Source organism: Rhipicephalus microplus, chromosome 4, assembly GCF_043290135.1.
Source record: "Rhipicephalus microplus isolate Deutch F79 chromosome 4, USDA_Rmic, whole genome shotgun sequence".
Taxonomy (NCBI): Eukaryota; Metazoa; Arthropoda; class Arachnida; order Ixodida; family Ixodidae; genus Rhipicephalus; species Rhipicephalus microplus.
Window position 1 is genome coordinate 211612926 of NC_134703.1, and position 23595 is coordinate 211636520.

The window sequence follows — 23595 nt, forward strand, 5'->3', positions numbered from 1 at the left end:
TCGACGGGTGGGCTTCGTCATCGGCGCTGCGGCTCCTTTCCTCAGCAATGACATTGCTGTTGTTTTTCTTGTTATTTTCCGGATCAAGTGGGAACCTGAGCAAGTGCCAGGTTCTGCTAGTGTCTAATTGCTTGTCCATAGAATTACAAATCTCGTCCCATCGTTGTTTACTGAGTTGCTTAGCATATTGTTCTATTTCTTTGTTATGAAGTGCAGTGCACTGTCTAAACTTCCTGTTATGCTTTTGGCCGTTAAGTCTATGTTGAAGTGACTGGTGAGCTTCCCACATGTGAAGAAGTTTGCTGTCTTATTTCATTAAGTTAGATTCAGGTGGCACGATTTTAGTAGCAGCTTTGACGTCTTCTCTGAGCTGCTTAGTCCATTGTTCTATGTCTCTTATTGGTCGTTGTCCTGTCGCCTCTCGCGTTCTACAAAGCAACTCTCGGTCTATTAATTTAATTTCTCTTTATTTGGGGCTACTTGGGCAATATGTGAAGTTTAACTTTGATATGCGGTGGTCGCTGCCCAAATCTTGAAGTACCATGCTGTCATTTCAATATTTTTGGTGAAGGTTAGTTCTGGGGTTGTGTCCCTGTTTAGCACCGAGCCAATTCTGGTGGGACTGCCGGGATCTGTGACGAGTGTTAGGTTTAACTCTTGCGAGTCATCCCATAGGGCCCTTTCTTTTGGTCTTGTATATAGATATACCTCGGCATTGTGTAGTGCATTAAAGTCTCCTGCTATAACTACTATATTTTCTCCAGCCAGGCTAACCCCCGTATTCTAGAACGTCCCTTCACTCAACGCTCCACCTTCACTTGAGAAAGCCGATGGAAGCGCCATGTCTAGTCGCGGCAAGTCACTGCATATCAGCGATAATCTGCTGCGATTCTTGAGTAGCGCAGTGCCATTTTCAGCCGAGCGGGTAGTGCAGTGCTCAACTCTCTCAAGTGAAGGGTAAAAGTCGAGTCGAGGAGCGTTTGTGAATACAGGGGTTAGTGTTTTCTGGAATATGTTCTTAAATTTATGCTCATGTTGCGAAGGGTCGGTCTAAATATTCAGAATAAATAAGCTACGCCCTGTCTTCTTTTGGGGGACGAGTTCCAAAAAACTATTGTCTATGTGCGCTATGCCTGTATTGTGTTGCACACATGCAATGCTTCTTTTTACCAGCAAGGTTAATGCCCTGGTTTCCCCGTCGGCATAGCCAAAAGATCTGTATCCTGCTAGCTTTGCAATACTGTATGTTTCCTGCAAAATTATGATGTCCGGTTTATCTTTGCATTTTAAGTACTACTGCAAAACTGAATTTTTAACGAAACTTTTGCAGTTCCACTGCCACATTCAGAAAGCTTTCTTAGGCCACGTCATTGCGGTTGTGACTATGGAATGGAAGTGGGAGGTTGGAGAAAGGCTGATCTTATATAATTCTGTGGTTGAGAATTTGATACGAATCGTGGCACATCTGCTGCGCCGGAGGAGAGTCCATTGCCTGATAACTGCTTTGTTTCTAGAACATCTAATCTATTCATAATTGTTGCTATTGCCTTAGCGATATTGTTCATCATTTTTCATTTGATTTTTGAATCTACTCAAGGGTCTTTTGTATACCAGCTAATGCTTTATCTACCGTGGCATTATCTTGTTTAACACTTCTCGTTGAGCCTTGCGTTTGAGAGGAGGGGAATCATCCCCTTGTCATCTTGTTCTCCGGGATTCCAGTTATTTCTTTTGTGCTCACATGTGGAGCGGGAGTTACCTGGCTTACTGTGCATTTTTTCTCTTTGAGGCTTTTTATTTTATTACTCATGCATGCTGGCATTACCCTCAGCTGAGCGCTCTCATGCTTTAGTTCCCTTAACTCAATGGTAATGGCAGTCTCTCCATCAACCCGTGGCCGCGCACCCTGGACCACGTCTGTCCAGCTCGCATTAAATTTCTGGTCTCTTATAGTGGGTGGCCTTGCTGTGGACCTAGACCTGGAGGGAGATTGGCGTCGTGTCCCCAGATTTCAGGAGTCAAAATGGGATGAAGATCGACGGGTTGATAGAGATCTTGATCTCGGGCTCGACCTTGTTCTGGACCTGCAGCATTGTTCTTTTGCTTCTGGGAGACCAGAGTTTCCGTGAAAATGGGCCCTCTCTTTTTTTGACACAGAGTCTTCATATACTTGTTGTCGCTCCTGTTGCAGCCTTTGCCATTGTGTTTGATTCACAATGAAGGGTTTTTAAATTTGGCCTTGCATGTCTTTTCTGCGATGGTATGGTCTGCACCGCATAGCTGGCATTTGGGTTTGCATCGATGACCTTTATTTGGACCGGCACAAAGCTTGTTGTCATGATTGGGACACACGTCTCCCCAATGTCCAAGTCTAATGCATTTGTTACATAAATCCACTTGTTTCTGGTACAGTGAGAATCTGAGCAGACCTGCCCTGTATCCGACAAACGTGGCCACTTTGTGTCTGTCAAAGAGCACAATCACTGTGGTAGTGTTACTGAGTCTCTTTGCTGCTATCGTCGTTGGATTTTTGGTAGAAACAGTAGCAACTGTGATGTCTCTTGGACACTCTTCGAGTGCGATTCCTTTGATGACTCCTTGGGGACTCCGGGGATTCCAAACGCACTTTATGTCTATATGTTTTTATGTCTATATGTTTTTTGGCTGTCAGGTCCGGCGCTGTCTCGTAAAACTTGTCTTGAACTTCGAAACGTTCCATTGTCTGATATGTATTGGCATGCTCCTGATCGAATGTACTGGCGGTCAGAATATTTTGATAGTTGTTGGGGCAGATGATGTCCTCCTCCTGTTCTTCTTGAGGGACGCACGCTCGCCGCATCTTGCATTGCCGCTGTTAGGCTAACCACACCTTGCTCAGATATTTTGATTCCTCCAGTTGGTCTGATCACAATCTTGTAATCCCCTCTTGACAAATGTGGCATCCTGTTTGCTTTGCATATTTGGGCTAGTCTTCCTGTCCTGGGTGCATCGTTGCGCTCGACAAGCCGCGTCGGCGACCAGTTGCTCTCGTCATGTTGAGAGTCTTGCTGGCTTGACCTCCTCTTCTTGACCTCTTTCCATTCCTTGCTCTTATTCATTTTTTCCTCTGTACCGCTGCGTCCCTCTACGGTGACTTCTATTTTTGTGAGAATGATCAGCAAACATGTAGAAAATTGGCTCCATGGAACGCCAGCCGCGACCGCAAGCTTGCAGGAAAGGTGCGTCGCTGTTCGTCAGGCGCAAGGCTGGGCTGCCAACGCAGCATCAGCGTGGGAACGCTGGCGGCGTGCCTATGGGCGTGGGGCCAGGCTTTCTGCTACGCATTCCTGGCACAGAAACAACCGTATCTTCGCGACAATCGAAAATGTCACGTGGAGCTTCATGTCGACTGGATCCTGGTGATGAGCTCGTTCTGCTGATGTAGAGTTTTTGATGACGCTTAGTGATTTTCGCTACGAAAACATGCGAAAAATGCGGAACCGATGTGATGTGCATCTGCCCACTCTGGCAATCACAGCGCCTCCCTTCGGTGCAGTGTCTTCAGGTTTTTTAGCTTCAACCATGTTCACTCTGCACAATATAGGTGATGTTTAATGGTTTATGAATCTTTTTTTTTTTCTGAATGTACGCCTGCTCCAAATTTCGTCTTTCGTGATCAAAAATCGATGTTTCATTATTTTCCCCATAACCTGCTCCAAATATAGATTTTAGTGCTTCAAAACCAACGTTTTGCTACTCAAAAAATTTCTCTAAGTTCTATTTTGATTGTTGCAACTCTGCTCTATGGTCATGCACTAGGAGCACTTTCTGCTTTTGCTCCAGTGAGCATGCACTGAAAGGGATACAGGGAGGATGATGACAAGGGGCCACACCCGTTCATCGGCAAACACAGGGCTTACTCTCAGTGTGATCGCAAGCAAGTGCACAAACATGTGGCTACCACCCGCAACTTCAGCTCACGACACTCAACTGAGCCAGTGGTTATGCACTTTGTGACATGGCCATTTTGGATTCTGGCATCATTTGTCGAAGGCAAAGCTGACTTTGCAAATTACTATAGTACATATGTACTGTGTGCTTCATCTGATAGGAGTTTCATTGGCTGCGAGGTGAACCAGGGTGCTGAATGCAAGTCTGAAGCTAATCCCATCATAGGCAGCTGTTCTATTTAAGCAAGTTCTGTTAACTGAGAGTCTACTGTAATTGTTCATTCCAGTAGTGCTGTAGTGTTTGGCTGTCAGGAGCCTCAATGACTGATCGTCAGCTTTTTTTACAATGCTCAAAAAGCATTGCAGCAAGACCCCAGAAGTGTGAGTTTGTGTGTACTTGAAACTGCTGTAGTTTCACTGGAAGCTAGGTGTCTCAGTGGGTGGGAGACAACAGCAAATAAGCAACCGCTGGGGTGTCTGTGCAAGCAGGTGTTTGTTGAGTGGTGTCATGACGGGCCACGCACACTTTGCCTAGCGTGGATTAGTCGTGTCCGGTGAAAAGGGGATAAGGGGATCGGGGGGGGGGGGGGTTGAGCCGACGCAGGTTGTTTGAAGGCCCCCCGGCAGAAGCAACACACCCCTTTGACCCCGGCTTCGCATAGATGGCACCTTTGAGCTGACCCACCCAGGAGAAATCGGCAGTCACCTTTTCTTATCTCTTTCTCTCTCTGGGGACCTGGACCCGATCATCTGGCTACATTGAAAGTGAACGGAACATCTGAGCGAGCCAGCGCCCCATGGCTTGTGTTCGTGCCCGTCACCCCTTCTTCCTCCTTTATTTGCAGCATGTAGCTTAAGCATAGATGCGGCTCTAGACTATTTCACAGCTCTGCTAATGGATGCTGCAACAAAGTGTATCCCATAATCCAGACGGTCTGCCAAACCACATGTCCTGTGGTGGAATACAAAGTGTCGAAATGCATGTAAAAAACAAAACAAAGCATGAAGGTTTCTTCGAGACTCACCCACAGACGAAAATAGTGATACTTTCAAGACCAATAAGCACGGTTAGTAAAGTAGCAGGAAGACAAGCACATTCACTTCCACTTCTAAACACACAGGGCGGCAGCTTGGAAGACCAGGCGAGCTCCATCTCCGCCCACTTCGCGGAGGTCTCCAGCTAGTTGCCCTACACCGCAGGGTCTCAACCACACAAAGCCAGAATAGAAAAAGAGAAACTACAGTGCAAATTCACAACCTATGAGGCATAAGAAACCTTTCTGTTTAGCTGAGCTACAGGACTCGCTAAACTGCTGCAATAAGTCTGCCCCCGACTCCGACCATGTGTCATAATAAATGTTGAAACACTGAAACCGGAAACGCGCCTTCTCTCTTTCTATAATGCTGTATAGTTTTCTGGTGAGGTTTCCTTGACCTGGAAAAAAGACATAGTTATTTCTATCTTAAAGCAAGGTGAGGACCTGTCCTCAGTTTCAAGCTGCAGGCTGATAGCGTTAACTAGTCGTCTTTGCAAGGTCTTTGACAAATTGATAAATAAGCGACTCATTGTGGTATGCGCGCCAACGGGCGAGTGTGTCTGTGTGTTTGGCGATGAAAGAAGAGGACACGGGGGCTCGCATGGAAGAAGCTGGAACACAAGGACTGGCTAGCAAAAAAAAGAGACAGACAGAGGTGGGCGTTCAATGCAGTTGGAGGACCGAGCCCGAGTGTCGGCGCTCCGGGACGCTATCCACGAGTTGGTGCTACGGGATTCACATGGCTGCTGACGTCCTCCGCTTCCGACGCTTACCTGCGAGGCATTCTTCGTCACTTCCCACAGGGCACTGCAGAACTCTCTGAAGCCATGCCGTGTTGCTCTTCAACTTGCATCGTTCGACATGTCCATCTGTCTGAAGGGTGAGCCTCCATCTGCCGAGATGGACTGTCACAAGGACGATTCGCTTCTTAGAAACTTTTGTCGCTAGGCCTTTGCTTTTGCTGTTTGCTTTGTTTGTTTTCTGTGTGTGTGTGCTAGTTTATCCATGTTTTTTATAAAGTATCCTTCATAAACCTGCAAGTAGCGTTGTCTTTTGTTGGGGACGATCACGCTCCTAACAATTACAGCAGAAATACAAAAACAAATCAAACCTTTATCATTACAATGGCATTTGCAATAGGACGAGGCTGATCCAAGTCTTTAATTAATTTAAGAGTCATGGATTTGAAAGATATATTGTGTCGGTGAGAGGTTAGGCTTAACCGGAGAGGCGCTTCAGAAGTGGGGGGAAGAGGAGAAGGCACGTGCTTGAGAGGAACCTGTTGCTGAATGTGAGACGTTGCTCGTGACAAGGCCTAGTGCGAGGAGCGGGCCCGAAAACAAGAAGCAGACCTGGCTTGCAAGAAGGCAGTGCTAGAGGAGAAACTTTTGTTGCTTCGCCTGCGTCTCGCAGAAGCCAAAGCGGGCTCGGGTGACCGCATGCAACCAGATGCCATCCCTGGTCGTTGTGTGCCTCTACGAATACCGTATTTACTCGATTCTACCGCGCCCTCGATTGTAACGCGCACCCGATTTCCACCGCGAAAAAAAAAAAAAACGTAAGACATCAATTGCAACGCGCACCCATTTTTTCTCGCTGGCCCGCATGATCACACCACTCGAAAAAATGACTCCTTTCGGGAGCGTCTTCCATTTAAATATGAGGTACGGGCGAAGCTTGTGCCCATCTGACGTGTAACAGAGCATTGCCGTCACTGTAGTTTTATCATGGACCGATGTCAGCACGCGAACTTGCTTCGCCCCCTTCTTCTCGACGGTTGTGGTGCCAGGCATGTCGAAGTAAAGAAGCGTCTGATCGGCATTCCCGATTTGCCCAAGCAGGTAGTCGTTGTTGCGCCGCAAGTTTAGGACGAACCTCTGAAAACTGTGAAGCTTTTCATCGTACTCCTCCGCAAAACTTTTCGCATATGCATGTTCCCCTTCGGAGGGAAAAGCCTTTCCTCTTCATAAAGTTAGTTAGCCAGCACCTGCTCGCTTAAAACTGGCTCCGCATTAGACATTTTTCTAAGACTAATTGCATAGCCCGCACTTGGAGCAGTTCTGCCGTCACGGGCCGCTGTGCTGCTCGCTGCTAAACCACATACTCGCCAAGCAGCTGTTTAATTTGCGGAAACCGACCCTGCTGTGGTCCACTGAAGCCTTTGCGTAAAGCTTTGCTGTCGAAAATCTTCTGCTTTTGTTTCCGCCGGTCCCGCACGCACGTTTCGGGAACTCCGAACGACCGCGATGCGGCCCAATTTCCGTCCGTTTCTGCACACGCGATGACTTTTCTTTTAAAAGCGGCATCATGGTGCACTCGAGTTTTTGGAGTCGGCCATTCCACGCCGTCGATGCTAATGCACTACTAGATGACGAACTCCTCCGCGCACGTACGAAGTGCCGCACATGAGAAACACATAGGCAGAAATGGACGACGCGCCATGCCGACGCACGTAGGGGGCGGCCATTTTAGATTTGCCGATGGCAATAGATTGGCCGTAATTTTTTTGTTCGTACTCGATTCTAACGCGCATGCGATTTATGAACTCGCTTAACCGGAAAAAAGGTGCGCGTTAGATTCGAGTAATTACGGTATGTCCTCAGAATTTCACGCCGGGGTTCGATGAAAAACGAGATGATCTCGACGCTGATTTCAAGCAGTTTGTAGTGGTGGCCCTAGAGCAGAACTGGCCTCTGAAAAAGTGGGCCACAGCGTTAAGTATGCTTCTGGTGGGCGAGGCCCTTAATGTGTTTGGCCGGTATCACCCACAGAATCGTTGGATTACGATAAGGCAAAAACGGCTCTCTTGCAACGATTTCGTTTTATGGCAGATGGCTACCGCGAGAGGGTCCTCTCGTGTTGACCAGATGACCTAGAGACAGGCAGCCAATTCGCCGTTTGGCTTCAAGGACACTTTGATCGATAGATTGAAATGTCCAAAATAGACAAGACTTTTGATACCATGGGGGACCTCTTTGTAGCCGAGCAGTTCTTGAAGAGCTGCCATGTTAAACTTGCCGTATTTCTAAGAGAACGATATTGCAAACCATTAGCGGAGATGTCCAAAGCATGTGATCTTTTTATGGAAGCACAGAGAAAGAAATTCGAGTCCATTCCGAGAAATGCCTGGAGGTTTAATTATGCAAGACGAAAGCGGACAAGGAAGGAATTTGTCGAGATCCCCAGAAACAAGATGCTTTCTTTGCGATAGGGTTGGACACGATGCCTGGATGTGTCGCTCCAAATGCAAGACACCATTTTGTCTCACGTGCCAGAAAGCTGGACATTCTACTGCTAACTGTAAGAAGAGTGACTTCACAGATAAAGTATTTTGTATAGTATCAAACGAGTCAAGCCGCACGCCAAACCCAGTAGAACGTGCGGTACAGGAAGACTCTGAGCAGAGTGCGCAGGTTACCGCTGAATCAATAATGCTAGGAATATTCAAGGACCAAGAAAACAGGAAGAGTGCGGGCACAGTAAACAGAAATTTTATGCCAATGGCAGATGGATACATCTGCGGGCAGAAAATGACAGTGTTGCGCGGTACCGGAAGCAACACAGCTATTGTTCAGCTAAGTTTGATACCCAACTCGGCACTTACGTGAAAAGTCAGTACCGTAATCTTGACTGATTGTACAGCACTCACACTTCCAGAGGCATTGATATATATATATATATATATATATATATATATATATATATATATATATATATATATATATATCCTCGGAGTCTTCGGCTTGAGCGGTGGACAGGTGTTGTCACTGCAGGTACAGGGATACCTGGAGGCGTTTGGAACATCGGCTGGGGGTTACCCAGCACCTCCACCAGTTGTCACGTGCTACAAAAGGTCTTCAACTAGGAAGAACTGAGCCGGCAGGGAGACGCACCGAAAACTGGCAAGATGGCTGCTTCAATAATAAACAACTGGCCAGAGCACGCGCTGCCCCAGAACATCGTCTTCCATTCTCGCGGGCAGCCATCGCTTGCGCTCGCCGTAACTAGCGGCCAAGTGGCAATATATACACATTATCGCCATATCACACAGGAAACTTACTAGTGAAGTGCATTTAACAACCGGTATACAAAGTGATTATCGGCAATATTGCAGGCGCCCGAGATCCTAATGATCCTGATTATGAATGAAGCTGCAAGAGTGGGCGAGAATAAACTTTGGCTCAAAGTGCATCAAAAAACGAGAACCTTGTTCAGGACATCACGTTACACAAAAAGCAGGCTAACTCCAGTGCGATAACGCCAGCTTCAAAGTTCTCTGTCACTAAAGAAAGCTTGCAGGTCACTCAACATGACGATCAGTCTCTTCGTGTGTGCTTCGATTTAGTTTAAAAGACTCGATTGACTCGGAGCAATTGTCAAGAGACATTCCTGGTAATGCGGGGACTAATATACCGAGGATATGAGCTTCCTACCGGCAAAAGATTGAACCAAGTTGTTCTTCCTCAAACTGTGCAAGGTTATGTCCTCCGTGTCGCCCATGATAGTCCTATGACTGGACATCAAGGAGTAAAGCGTACCATAGACCGCCTGCGAAAAGCTTTCTTCTGGCCGTGAATTCAAGCGAATGTGAAACGCTTTGTGCGATCCTGTGATATTGGCTGAAGGGTAGCACTGAAAGGAAAAGTTGGGAAAGCAAGGTTAGGCCAAATGCCAGTAATCAACACCCATTCGAACGAGTGGGTGTCAATGTGATAGGACCCCTTATGCCTATATCAACTAAAGAAAACAGATATATTCTGGTGGTAGTGGACTTTGCCACCAGATACCCGGATGCTGTGAGGATACCATAACTCGATGCAGCCACAGTCGCAGAGGGTTTTCATGAATTATTTTCTCGGGTTGGGATCCCAAAGAAACTTCTAATGGACAAAGGCTCACACTTCACATGAGACCTCATGTAGCAAGTCGCCGCGCTTGTTTTGGCCAAGATGATGACAACTCCTTACCACCCTATGTGCAATGGTATGGTGGAACACTTCAGTGGTACTCTGAAACAGATGCTTTGCAAGCTTTGCCATGAGAAACCAAAATCATAGGAGCGATACTTATCCCCCCCCCTGCTTTTCACATATAGAGAGGTACTTCAGGCAAGCTCGGGCTTATATATGGACAATATGTACGGGGTCTGTTATCAATACAGAAGGAGCTATGGACTAGCGAAGACATACGGGACGACATGAAAACAACATACCAGTACGTCATTGACCTGCGAGACCAACTTGAAGAGACTGTGCTTTTGGCTGATGAGAAGCTGGCCACTGCTTGCTAAGGAATGCCAGCGGAGTTACTTCAACTAGAGAGCGAAGAAGCGGGACCTGAAAGTGGAAGACAAACCGCTTCTTCTCTTGCCGACTACAGAGAACAAGCTGCTTCTCGAATGGAAGGGGCCTCTTCTTGTGGTTTGCAAAAAGAATGAGGTATATTTTATGCTATATATAAATAGGCGACAAGGTCAAGCTGTTCGATGTAAACAAGTTGAAGAAGTATCACGAACGCACCTCGGAAAGAAAAAGTGACCTAAACTGTGCTTTCATCGCAGTAGAAGATGACTGTATGCTGGAGAGACCCTACTTTAATGTCCAGCCTTCTAATGCTGTGAAATTAAACTTGCTGAGTCCGTTTCATCATCCCAGCAGCAAGATACCGAAACCCTCATTGAAGTATATAGAGGCATTTTTCCCGGCATTTCCGGGAAAACAAGCCTTGTCGAGTGTTACCTGAAGTTGACTTTCACGATGCTCATCCAAGTGTAACATTATCCTTTTCCGTTTACAATCAAAGCCAAGAAGGAAGTGGAAGAGATGCTTAAAATAGGAATTTTTTGAAAGGTCAACATCATACAGTTCATCATTGGTGGTTGTTAAAATGCCAAACAACTCATTCAGGGTCTGCATTGATTTTCGCAAGATTAACAGCATACTTAAATCCGACGATGAGCCCACGTCGCAGACTGACTTAGTTCTTGCCGAAGTTGGAAACAAGAAATTCTTTTCCAAGTTAAATACATCAAAAGGATACGGGCAGGTACCTCTACCAAGGGAATTCAAGGCGAAAACTGCTTTTAGTATGCAGTCTGGGCTCTACGAGTTCAAGTTTATGCCATTTTGCATCACAATGGCATGAGGGGTATTTATTTGCACAATTGATGAGGATACTGCTCCGTGATATGAATGGGGTGCAACACTATACAGACGATATACTTGCCGCGCTGGATACGTGGTATGAGCATGTAGGAGCCGTAGGAGCATGTAGGATGAGCATGTAGGAGCCGCGTGTTGACGCTCTGAGATGCAATCAACGAGTTGGTGCTACGGGCTTCATGTGGCTGCTGAGGTCCTCCGCCTCCGACGCTTCACTGGGGCAAGACGTTCTTCGTCTCTTCGCACAAGGCGTTGCCGAACTTTCTGAAGCCATCCCGCGTCACTCTTCAACTCGCATCGTCCGGCCTGTTTATCTGTCTGGAGGGTGAGCCTCCATCCGCCGAGATAGACTGTTGCAAGGACGATTCGCTCCTTAGAAACTTTTGTCGCTAGGCCTCTGCTTTTGCTGTTTGCTTTGTTTTTTGTGTGTATGTGCTACTTTATCCACGTTTTTCATAAAGTGTTCTTCATGAACCTGCAAGCAGCCTTGTCTTTTGTTGGGGCCGATCACGCTCCCAATCATTACAGCAGAAAAACAAAACGAGCTTTTATCATTACGTTCACGCACTTTCTTGAAACTAATGGCCTACTTGATCCATACCAGTGCGGGTTTTGAGAGGCTAGGTCCAGCACTGACCAGCTTGTCCGTATCAAGGCACAAATTTGTGATGCCTTCACTCATAAGCTATTTTTTTCTTCTGTGTTCTTCTATATTGAGAAGGCCTATGATACCACGTGGCGCTTTAGCATACTGAGACACCTTTCATGTTTCAATGTATATGGTAGAATGTTAAGCATAACCAAAAGCTACTTCACCAGTCAGACATTTCGTGTTCGATTAGGCACTGTTTTGTCGCTAACATTTGTCTAAGAAACAGGAGTGCCACAAAGAGGAGTATTGAGTTGTACACTTTTCACACTCAAAATGAACTCTTCGCACCTCACTATTCCACGCAGTATGTTTTACTGCACATATGTCGATGATGTACGGGTCGCTTTTAAATCGTGCAACCTCTCAGTATGTGAACGACAGGTTCAATTAGGTTCGAACAAGGTTTCTCAATGGGCAGATGAAAATGGTCTTAAACTAAATGTGCAAAAGAGCACTTCTGTCTTGTTCTGCCGGAGGAAAGGTGCTCATCCTGCATGGTGAAGATCTGTCTGTACAGACTGAGCATACATTCCTGGGTTTAATACTAGACAGAAGATCAACCTTCATACCCCACATAAGGTATTTAAAGACCAGGTGCCTAAAAACAACGGATGTTTTGAAATGCCATGAACTACGTGGGGTAGTTACAGGGAATGCCTGATGAATTTGTAAAGATGCCTCGTATGCACACGCCTAGGTTACGGTGCTATTACCTACCTGTCTGTGGCATCATCAGCTTTAAAGATGCTTGACCTTGTCAACCATCTAGGTATCCGTCTTTCTACGGGTGCTTTTCAAACTAGCTCCATAGAAAGCCTGTACACAGAACCAAATTAATGATTGCTTCATCTGCAGAGATGTTATGTGTCTTTTACATGCTATCTCAAGGTGAATGCAGACGAAAAACATTTCACTCACTCCACAATCAATAATTTGTCCAATGCTACGTGTTTAAACAACCGTCCTTCGCTGAAACAGCCCTACTCATTCCATATGAGGAGCTTCGCTGAGGTAACAGGCATGCCACGACTAGAATACCATTTGATGGCTCCCACAGCATATCCGGTACCGTGCCAGTGTTAGGTTATAGAGTGCAACATATATTTTGTGGAAATAATTAAACAGGCACATACTACACATATCCACATGCACTTCCTCGAAATCCAACACAAGTACACATGCCCAGAATTCTTTACGAATGCATCAAAGCCTCTCACTGGTGTGTCCTATGCAGCTGTTTGCCCATCTTTTCCAAATTTCGGTATGCTGCACCTCGAAACAAGCGTCTTCACTGCAGAAGCCCTTGCGATATCAGTGGCTGTCAGGCATATTGAGGAATTGCAACTACAACAATACACAGATTCGCTGAGCATCATAACAGCTTTGAAAACACTCAAAAAACAAAAATTCTGTCATTTTGTCGCTTTACTCTCTTTTATGCACGATCTACGCCCTCAAACGGCATGTAGTTGTGTGCTGGTTACCAGGGCACTGTGAGATCGCTGTAAACGTGGTGGCGGACCAGCTAGCTGCGACTGGCCTCGACCACGCACCCGCCAGTATACCCATGGCTGCTCCTGCATTTTACGTGAAACCTTTCCCACAAAGGGAGCTCAGGGCAAGCTGGCATGGGATAGGCAAACAGAAAACAAACTACACATTATTAAACCTATATTTGGAAATTGGCTACCAGTATTCATATCACACTATACACAAGTAACACTTACAAGTCTACAGATAGGACACACGCACTCTACACATTCAAGCCTTTTGTCTGGTGGTGACCAACCCATCTGTGAGAGGTGTGGAGATCCACTTACGCTTCTCCATCTCCTAGTTCAGTGTGGTGATTTAGATGCTCTAAGAAAAAAAAACGCTTTTTATTGCCCTACCGACAGCAGCTCCGACTACATCTTGTCAGGCTCATCAGTAGGGATTCACTTTTTAAACTTTAATTACTTTTTACATTTTTAAAAGATGTGCATAGTTTTCGCCTCATATTTCGAGGTGATCCGTAGCTCGACCTCTGTACACAAGTCGCGGCTGCGGCGGCCCCCACCACCAACACTGTCATTTATTCCAGCTCCACGCGTTTCACGCCACCGCCATGATTTTAATATTTTCGAGTTTTAACCCGCTTCCGGGCTTGATATTTTAGGCCCATTTACAGCTGTGTAACAGTATCACTGTTCATGTCCTGTTCAGATCGCTTCGGTAGCATTGCCATTATTAACACTAGTAACATTGCCAGTAACATGCGGTTATTGCATTTTGCTCATCATTATTCATGGGGTTCTTTGGCCAAGCATGGCTCTTGATACTTACTAGCGGCAAAGCAGATTCAAATCCTCGGGAATTTCGTACTCACTCTTTCAGCAGTTTTGTGGCGCATGGGGTTTTGTAGAACATTCTTTCTTGTGTGGTGCTTGCGCAGCCGCATCCCGTTCCTGGTGTCCAACCTGCAGACATTCTTCACGGCAGAGAGCACCTTCCATTCAGAGAATGCCAAGGTGTTCTCTTTTCTGGTGGACACCATGCAGAAGCTGGCGACTGACAGTGAGTGCCAGGGCAGCACCATCAGCACCTTGCCCAAGTGAGTGCCCCTCTTTCCACATGATGATTGTTTTTCCAAGGTTTTACTTATTCCCCTGTGGCAAAACTAAATGCACTCTATCCTGCATGTCTACGGAGTGTTTGGCTCATGGTTACAAAGCTGTACGCGGGACACGAGCAAGCCACAAATGGCACTGTTTTTTTACTCTCAATAACTGATTCTCAATTATTATATCACAGCATGCGTGAACCCTCTTTTTGACCATCATACACCACTTGCTCAGAGCATCTCGACAACAACATTCACAACACATTGGGTGGCCAATGTGCTAAGTAATCGTGCCATGCTCTAATATTGCAACCTGCTTTCATTTCATGGTTTACTCGTGTCCTGTGCCGAGCGCTTTACACCTTGACCCTGCAAAGTGCTCCATTGCAGCAGTGCCACTTTGTTGCTCACACTCCTCGTTTTGTTTTTCTATTTGTCCGCGAGACAATCCCCTTATGTGAGATAAATGTATTCTTTGCAGTGCCACCATTGTAAGGCGAATTTTTTCATTAGCCAACCAGTGAAGCTTAGAGAGATCTGCGCGAAAGCACAAGACGACAAAATAGCGTTAAAAGCTTGTGTAGTGAAATTTCATGCTCAGTGATGCTAGTGGCTTAGCTATTGGTGCTATTCGGTGCAGCAACATGTCTTACATACTTCTGTCGGGCTAAGGTTTGGACATTATGTTTCTTGGTACACTGCAGAAACACAACGTTGAATCAGAAATGTGGTGTTAGGGTCCTTGGTCAGTTTAGTAATAGCAGAGGAACTCTCTTTTTCATTGTGTTTTCAGCTGATTGTAGACATTTGGCAGAAAAACAACTTTCCCAGACTTGCAAGGTTGAATCCTTTCTTCACTTCAGTAGCCAGCATAGTCCTTTACTCAGGGTGACATATGATGAGATTTTCGAGAATTGGGGCACATGGATCCAGAAAAAGTTCTTTATTCATTCAGTGTATCGCATTGAAAACCAACAGGCAGTGACACCTAAGAGGGTATACCAGATATATTGTAGCCACAGACCTTATGCGAAATTAGCAGGGCTGCTGTAGCAATCACTGGTGCCATCTTGGTTATTTCAGGCTAAGCACACGACACCATGCGTGTACGCACGAAGCTCATGTTTTTGCAGGCTCTGTCATAAACGAAGCAGCGAATGCCCATTATTTTTTATTTTATTTATGATAATTAAGATATCACAACACTCCTGTGTTCTCTTTTGCAATGAATGACTGACAGTGAAGGAAACAACAAGGTTTGTTTATTTGATGTTATGCAACAAATCTTTCATTGATGTTTGGACCAAATCATCTTGGCTTATGCAAAAGCTGGTCAGAGAGATCAACCACCTAGCGATTATCAATGTGTAGGCATAATTCCTTTTTATGTATGACAAATTTGTAAGAAATATGTGCTGTAGCATGTACAGCTTGCACCGAAATTGCGTTTGATAGCGTGATTGGTATGACGCTGTCACCTTTTTTTTTTTTTTTCTGGTGCTTCAAACCTGCGCAACACAATTTATTACCAGGATTTCCAACCCGGATTTGTAAATCTATTGAGTTGCCTCTTAGGGTGAGACTCATGGCGGCTCTCCACGAAGCCATTTAATATTAAATTTGATGGCATTAACAAGCAAGAAAAAGAAAACAGGCAAAAATTAGAGTGTATAATGTTGTGCTGGCTAATTCCACTCTTGCATGGAATAAGTGAGCAAGATTATTAGCACACTGACACTGCTGCAGCACGGAGCACGATTGCCATCGAGCTCTATTTGTTCGTTCATCAATCCACTCCATAGGGGTATGGAAATATATGTAAATGGAACGATCAGAGTTTAATATTCATGCAAATGAACGATGACGTTTCACATAATATGTTACGTTTACATTTACTTTCTTTATTGCGTTCTGAATGTGCATAGACGGAACAACTGCAACGCCACACTACAGCTTGCGGCCGCCAATGTTCATGTTGTGCAGTATTGACGCGCTATACTGTATATTTCTCACATGCTATCAGTGTCAAATGAAACGCCAACAGTGGCAAGCATTCTCAGTGGCATATTGCACGCTATTCAGTCGCCAACATGGACAGATGCACAGTGCTGTCAAACTATGCTATCCAGTCGTCAACATGGAGAGGTGCGTAGTGCTGTCAAATTATGTGCGTGCACGTCCGCATTTCATTCAACGCCGATAGTACTTCAAATCAGAGGGGAGCTGCCAACGATGGTGAGGGGCTAGGCTCTGCGACTTTTGGTCAGTGGGCAAGAAGACGTCTATGTGCTAGGTGGGCTGAATATTGACTGACGTGCTACAAAACTTACAAATCGTTTTTTCATATTACGACACCAGCAATTTGAAAGTGTTGCCATTGTGCCATTTTTTATAGCACGACAATCACAAGCAGATGAATTAGAGCGGCAACATGCGACATTCGACGCTAAGACTCTGCAACAACTGATGCGATTTCATGAGAATGCAGCAACTTCTTGAACTAATCAAGATGGCGAATCAAGACACCCGGCTCACTGTTGCCAGGCAATTTTGCATAAGGACTATTGTGCGGTAAATGTGAAGAAAGCAAAGTGGATGAAAAGACAAGCAGCAGAGACCGAACCATGCAACCTCATTGGATTAAGGTATTAGGCCAATTGCCGGAAAAAATATCCTTAAAAAGTGATAACCGCCGCAGGTTACTAGTCTATAGTATCAAGCACTTGTGAGCATTACAAAGGGTCATTCCCAAGTGAAACATTGTAGCCCGAAATTCGACCACTGGTGATTCTGCGGGAAAAAAGTTCAACTGTAAAGTAGTGGTATGAGAGTGATTTTACTTAAGTATTTGTGTTTGAAAGTAATTGGTGGTCATGTAACTGCCATTTCAACGTTTTGGATAGGAGGAAAAGTTAGGTGGGTACAACGGCACATAATGTTTTGAGGCATTTTATTGTCATTATTATTTGAGGTGACATGTCAAGAAAAATCGTATATTAATTTCCTGGCTTAAATAGGCCCAGCAAAGAAACGAGAAATTGTGCTTGTTTGGACATTTTTTGTAAAAACAGCGGCAACGTTTCGGTAGCAAAAATTTTTTAGCTGTCTTCCAAATCAACATAGTATCTGCTAAAAGTGTTTTCAACCTATCTATCTGCTAAAAGTGTTTTCAACCTATCTAAAGTAATATTTATTGAGAAAAATGCTTGCAAAATTGACAAAAAAATTACTTTCATGGGATATTCACATTTAAATTAAGGATCAAGGCCATTGCAATTGAAATATATCAAAGGGCTCATTCTATGTTCCAACATATTCTCTTGTGATGGGAAAATTTTTGTTGTTAATTTTGCTTAAAGCAAAAAAAGTAATTTTGATGTCTACAACAAATTTTGTTGGTAAGCGCTGGAGACCCAAGAGAAGAGAACTTATTTCATGATTAGTACTATAGTGCGGTCAAAAAAAAAATAAAAATTACGTCGCCTCTATACTCTCTAGGTTTACATCAAGATTGGGTCCAATAAGAAAACAAGCCCTTAAGAATTCCCTTTTTTTGTTCCTTCGTAGCAAAGGTCCCGCAGACCTGTGGGTAGTAGCAAGGGTTTTTTGGCCAGCTGCCAGCTCGTTTCAAAGATCACATGCTACGAGACATCAACTGGCAGCAAAAAACACTCACCATCATGGCATTGAGCAATGCTCACAAACATTTCCAGTTAGGTATGCATGTAAATTCTCAAATGCAGTAGACGACTACCACTGCAGCTCAGTTGGTAAAGTTTCTTAATGGTTTCGTTTCTGCCAGTTGTCTCTTCACTTTGCTTTCTCCAGATTTGTGCCGCAGAGCAGTTAAAACTGTATAGATATAACATGTGTCATGCCTTCCTTGGCCAATTGAAAGTGCCTTACCAAGTCACCCAGTGGCCCATCTTTCTGAAATACGTATTGTGCAAAAAAAAAATAGTTGAATGTAAAGATTAAATTGGCAAGTTTTATTGAATTGAATTTGTTCAAGAAATTAGAAAAAAAAAGCTTTTTTAAGATACTCGTACTCCTTTACAAGGAAATATGTAAACATTACGAAACATTGTGTGTCATGTATTTACACACTTGTAGAACCAAGCAGTGAACTTTCTGAGTATACTGAAGGCTAGTATAATTATCTGCCTCCCCCCGGCCCTGAGCTGGCTTGGGTATCTTTTAAACAACTTGGCTTAAAAGCTTAAAACTCAGGATCTTTAGCCACGCTGGTTGCATTGAGCATGAAGAATGACGAAAATTACGGCATTTGCGCGGCTCTTGTGCAAAATAAGTTTGGGAGGTACACGCACGCATAGAGTTTTTTTTTATGGAATGAGGTTCGTTTATTGCCTTCTCAATACTCTCGATAAGTCTTTCTCTACCTCTCACTATATAAAGATGACACTTTATTCAAAGGTCACAGGTTCGGATCCTGCTGTTGGCAAGTTATCTTTTTGTCCACTTTTCTTTTTTCACGTGTACATTACAATTGCTTTTAATGACACCCTCTGTACTTTCCGTGTCATTATTGTCTATTAGTTCTCATTAATATTGTGTCTAAACAAAGAAAACGAGCCCTTAAACTTACACTTTCCTTCTTTCATAGTGAAGACCTCCTTTTGACAGACTTGATGCCTTCAGGTGGTATGCAAGAGGTCAGCTACCATCTCTTAATAAAATCACGTACTACGTGATGCCAAACTGGCTCATAAAGACTATGCCACACTTGCTGCAATGGCAACAGGTGGTGCTGACTGAGGCTCTCACTTTAAATGCATGTATATCCACTACAAAATTATCGGAGGGCCGATCGCCATGGTAGCTCAGTTGCTGTATGAGTGGCGTTTTGGGGATTGTGAAATTGTACTTTACTAATACATGAAAAATAGTTTTGCTCGTAGTGTCCCTTCAAGATGGCAGTTCCTGAACGAAGTGAATGCATCATGAACAAAACTGGACATAATGCGATGTAACATTTTTGTCTCAGTTTTGTTCAGGCTGCGCTTACTTTGATCATTCATAAAGCGGGCCAAGTATGTTTTTCTGAAGCTTGTTTATTGTGTTACGAAGAGGCTGTCTGTGTGCTAGCCCAAACTGTTTCTCTCTCTCTCTCTCTGCCCCTGTCCTCCTCCTGCTTTGTTCCACCTTAACTAACTCTGCCATTAAGGCCCACTCGTAGCAGCCTTCCGCGCATTCACTCCAAGAGAGAGGGACCGACAGCTGAGAGAATGTCGCTGGTAGCGCCGACCGAGTACAGCCGAGACACTGGCACGCGGTATGCTCGCGTCCGACGCCACTCGGCGCACGGGGGACCCCTCGAGAAGAGCCGCCACCTTGGGGCCAGCTTTCTCTCGCTCAGTGCGACCACTGAATCGGGCAGCAGCCGGCCTGTCGAGCTGTACCTTGTAGTTCGACCACCCACAAATGCAGCAGCATCCGAGTCTCGCTTGAAGGCCAGGTACTCCGATATTTGCCCTCAGCTGATCTAACTGTTGTGGCCTAACTTGTGTGGGCACGACAAACTAGGTTCCGCTATATAGTCATCGAGTTTCAGCTTGAGGGAAAGGCTATTCTTATGTGGGCTGCACCCCATTCTTCGCCTTGTACATCTCGGAACATTCATTGTCATTTTTTTAATTGTTCATGCTATGTTCCGGAAGAACAGATCAACAGAATTAGCATTGCTTCACCAGAAAGATAATATTTTACAGGAATTTGAAAGCAAAAAAATACCAATTGGTTTATTTGTTGATTTTTCCAAGGCTTTTGACTTGGTGAATCATGAGGTCTTGTTAAGAAAGTTAGATATTTATGGTGTTCGTGGTTGGGGGTTGAATTTGCTGTGGTCATACCTCTCTTATCGGCAACAAGTTGTCCAAATAAATAACTCGCGATCCCAAATTCTGCCACTGCTTTGTGGTGTTCCACAGGGCAGCATTCTGGGACCTTTGCACCTTTACATTAAGGACATCATTAACAATAATAATAATGCCATGTTTATCATATATGCAAATGATACAACCATATTTTTTTCTGGAAATAGCATCAACTATCTCATATCGAATTGTATTGACACCTTAATCAAACTACAACAGTGGTCTTTATTCAATTCCATGAAGATTAATGAAAATAAAATGTGGTTATATTTTGAGCCAAGAATAAGCCAATCTCTGAGAGCCTCATGCAGACATAATTTTCAATTCCTGCTATGTTGATACATTCGACCACATTTAGGTGCCTTGGTGTTGTATTTAGTGCGCACATGTCTTGGGAAACTTGCGTGAACTCAGTGCTGACAAAATTAGCTCGAATAACTGGAATAGTCAGTCGGCCCAAATATATTCTTTCTCCAAAAATTAAAATCCTAGTTTACAGGTCTCTTTTCTATTCACATCTCAACTACTGTCAACATGTCTGGGGCACTACTTCATTCTCTAATTTACAAAAACTTTACATTATGCAGAAACGATATCTATGAAATGTTTATAATGGTGAATATAATACAACTATAAGCTTTTGTCATAAAACTGGTAATATAACTACTCACAAATTATACTATTATCGGCTGAGTTCTAGATATAATTATGAAGTAAGACGTAACATACATAATTTAGACACCCTAGCACATTTGGAAACAAATGACCACTACTATAAAACAAGACACAAAGAGCATCGGAAAGTTGTCACACCCCATTTGAATACTGCTACAGAGCGTTTATGTTATTCTTTACCATCATTGTTAAACCATCTTCAGTAAATCGATTTTGATTTGTTTTGTTGCTCCTCAGCTGCACTTAGATCTATGTTTGTGTAAGAAAGCTAATTTTATTGATCTTGGCATTGTATTCTTGTATGCTTTATTGCAGGCTATTACATATTGCTTTTATTCTGCACTAATTATATGTTTTCTTTTTTTTCTTTTTTTTTCTTTTTTGTGCTCACATACCATAGATAATTTGGGGCTACGGACTAGTCAAGCCGCCTCTTGGCAGCTTTTTTTTCGTTGTCCTCCATCTGTGAGATCGTACAAGATAGAAATAATTTTGAGTTTGAATAAAGCCCTGTACACTTCTTCTAGTGACTATTTTTTACTACCTAAGTATTCGATGCCTTTATCTATGAAAACTTTCTTTGTGGCTGCCAGTATGATTGAATCTTGTATATATTATCAAATTGCATGTGCAGTTGCACAGTTTGTTTGTGCAGCTCATAGTTGCACCCATCGGCCAGTCACCACAAGGGAGGTGTATTTCACCACAGCTCTCCACGCAACGCCAACATGGCCATAAAGTAGTGTAAGTTAGCTGCAGCACTTAAGCACTGCTGCTAGAATATATTTCGCTGTTGCCATAGTAGCTTCAGGGACAGCCACAGTGACAATGCCTTCTTTTCATCAATTGTAGTTTAGATGACATTCTGATGCTTGCCAGCCTTTTTCATACACAAGCCACGGTGGCTTGGTTCAAAAATTTAGAGAACACCCTAGAGATGTGGCCCACCAGCTACTTACGAAGTGCTGAATGTAGTACTTCACAAGAAATTCAGCACACTAAAATATAGTTGCTCACGCAACACCCAAATGATACCATTGTGGTAAAACCTTTGAACAGTGGCTTGTCCTCTCCAGCGCCTTCTAGTAGGTCTCCCTTTTCATAAGAAGAAAAGCTGCTCAAATCTAGGCTGACCCTGATTCTAAGCCGACACCCAAATGTCCAAAGCCCGGAAAAATAAATCTTACCTCTAGGTGTAGGCCGAACCAAACAGCAAGGACAGCATTCAGAAAAAGAAAACATTTATTTATGAAGACGAAACAAAGCAGTTAGTTCATGATGCAAATAACTCAAGAAACATACAGCCACTATTCCTGTTGTGTGTATTTCTTTGTCGTCGTTTTTACGTGCTGCTTCTAGTTATTTGCATCATAAAAATGCCATGCTTGCCGATGCCTCATTCATTCCAAGTTGTTGTCGCTGCTTCTCTCGTCGCGGAATTCTTTGTCGCTGTCTTCAAACAATGCGCAATCCTCGGTGCCATAAAGTGCATTAAATATGCCGCACTTCTTGAAAGAGCGCAAAATCGAAGTTCCCGGGTTTTGTCCCACGCTGCAGCCCCTCCAGCAAAGCACATTTTTTTCATCCACTTGAAGTCATACCCGGATTAAGCAACTAGGAATACAGCTAGGACAACTTTTCTTTCATAAGCGGCACTGTAATGACACTGCTTGTTTGGCACCAGCGAGGCACGCCACACACAAACCACTCAAAGCGCAACTTCAAATGACAAACAGCACGCTTCAACACTTGCCACAAAGATAGAAATTCCGGCCTCACATGTGTACTTAAGTCAGGTGTTGGCTTGGCTACTAACAGCTATAATACCATCTAAGTGGCGCTAGTTGTAGGCCACTTTTCTTTATGAAAATGGCGCGTTTTTTAAAATCATTCTATCTAAGCCGGCCCTGGAGTTTGATACAAAGAAATTTGAAAAAAAAAAAAACTATCGGCCTAGATTCGAATAAATACAGCATTCTTTCAATCTTTACCTAAGAAATGATGGGATCGAAAGAATGTCTATTTTCTGATGTGGCGCGCGATTAAAAGATTTTTTGGCAGAATTAGTGGATACCCTCAAATGTGTGAGAAATAGTTCACACACCACGGGGACTATAGCATTGCACTACTGCTAAACATGGGCTTCATCTATACCGGTTGATAACTATGTCAAAAATCTCCATGTGATGAAGTAATTCTTCACTGCCTCATAATGCTGTAGTAGTTTTGGCAGACAGCAAGTCAGCACTTATTGTTCACTGAAAGCCCCATGAAGCTTCAGTCTGAAGCCATGGGTAAGCTACTGCAGTCACATCTTCCATCTAGGTACAATCGAGAGAGGGAATAGACATCTCTACTCGAGAAGATCAGCTCAGGCAGTGTCCTCCCTCAGCTCCTTCTCGATGTGACTCCGTCTTCAGCTCATTGTTGTGGCTGTTGGTTTTAGTGGTGATTGCCTGCAGCCGTACGTAATGCTGAGCTTGTAATGTCATGGTACATGAACAGAAAGTGCATGTGCTCAGACTTGTCTTTCTTGGTGTCTTCCCTGTGGGTCAAATTTGTAGACGCACGATAACTTATTAGCAGGTGTCCTAAAACCAGGCTAAAACACATTCAGCTGATAATCATTGATGTACATAAACACT

General features: G+C 44.1%; 1 protein-coding gene across 10 annotated transcripts in view; it reads left to right on the forward strand.

Annotated features, from left to right (window-relative positions):
- Amph (amphiphysin) overlaps positions 1-23595 on the forward strand; it is a 197406-nt gene that overhangs the window by 96912 nt on the left and 76899 nt on the right. For 8 of the 10 annotated variants that reach the window (XM_037423611.2, XM_037423612.2, XM_075893965.1 and 5 more), the window contains exons 7-8: positions 14214-14372; positions 19567-19857. In XM_037423611.2, coding sequence (XP_037279508.2) covers positions 14214-14372; positions 19567-19857 — 450 coding nt within the window. The remainder of the gene's footprint in view (positions 1-14213; positions 14373-19566; positions 19858-23595) is intronic. The other 2 variants (XM_037423615.2, XM_075893968.1) reach the window with 1 other exon arrangement.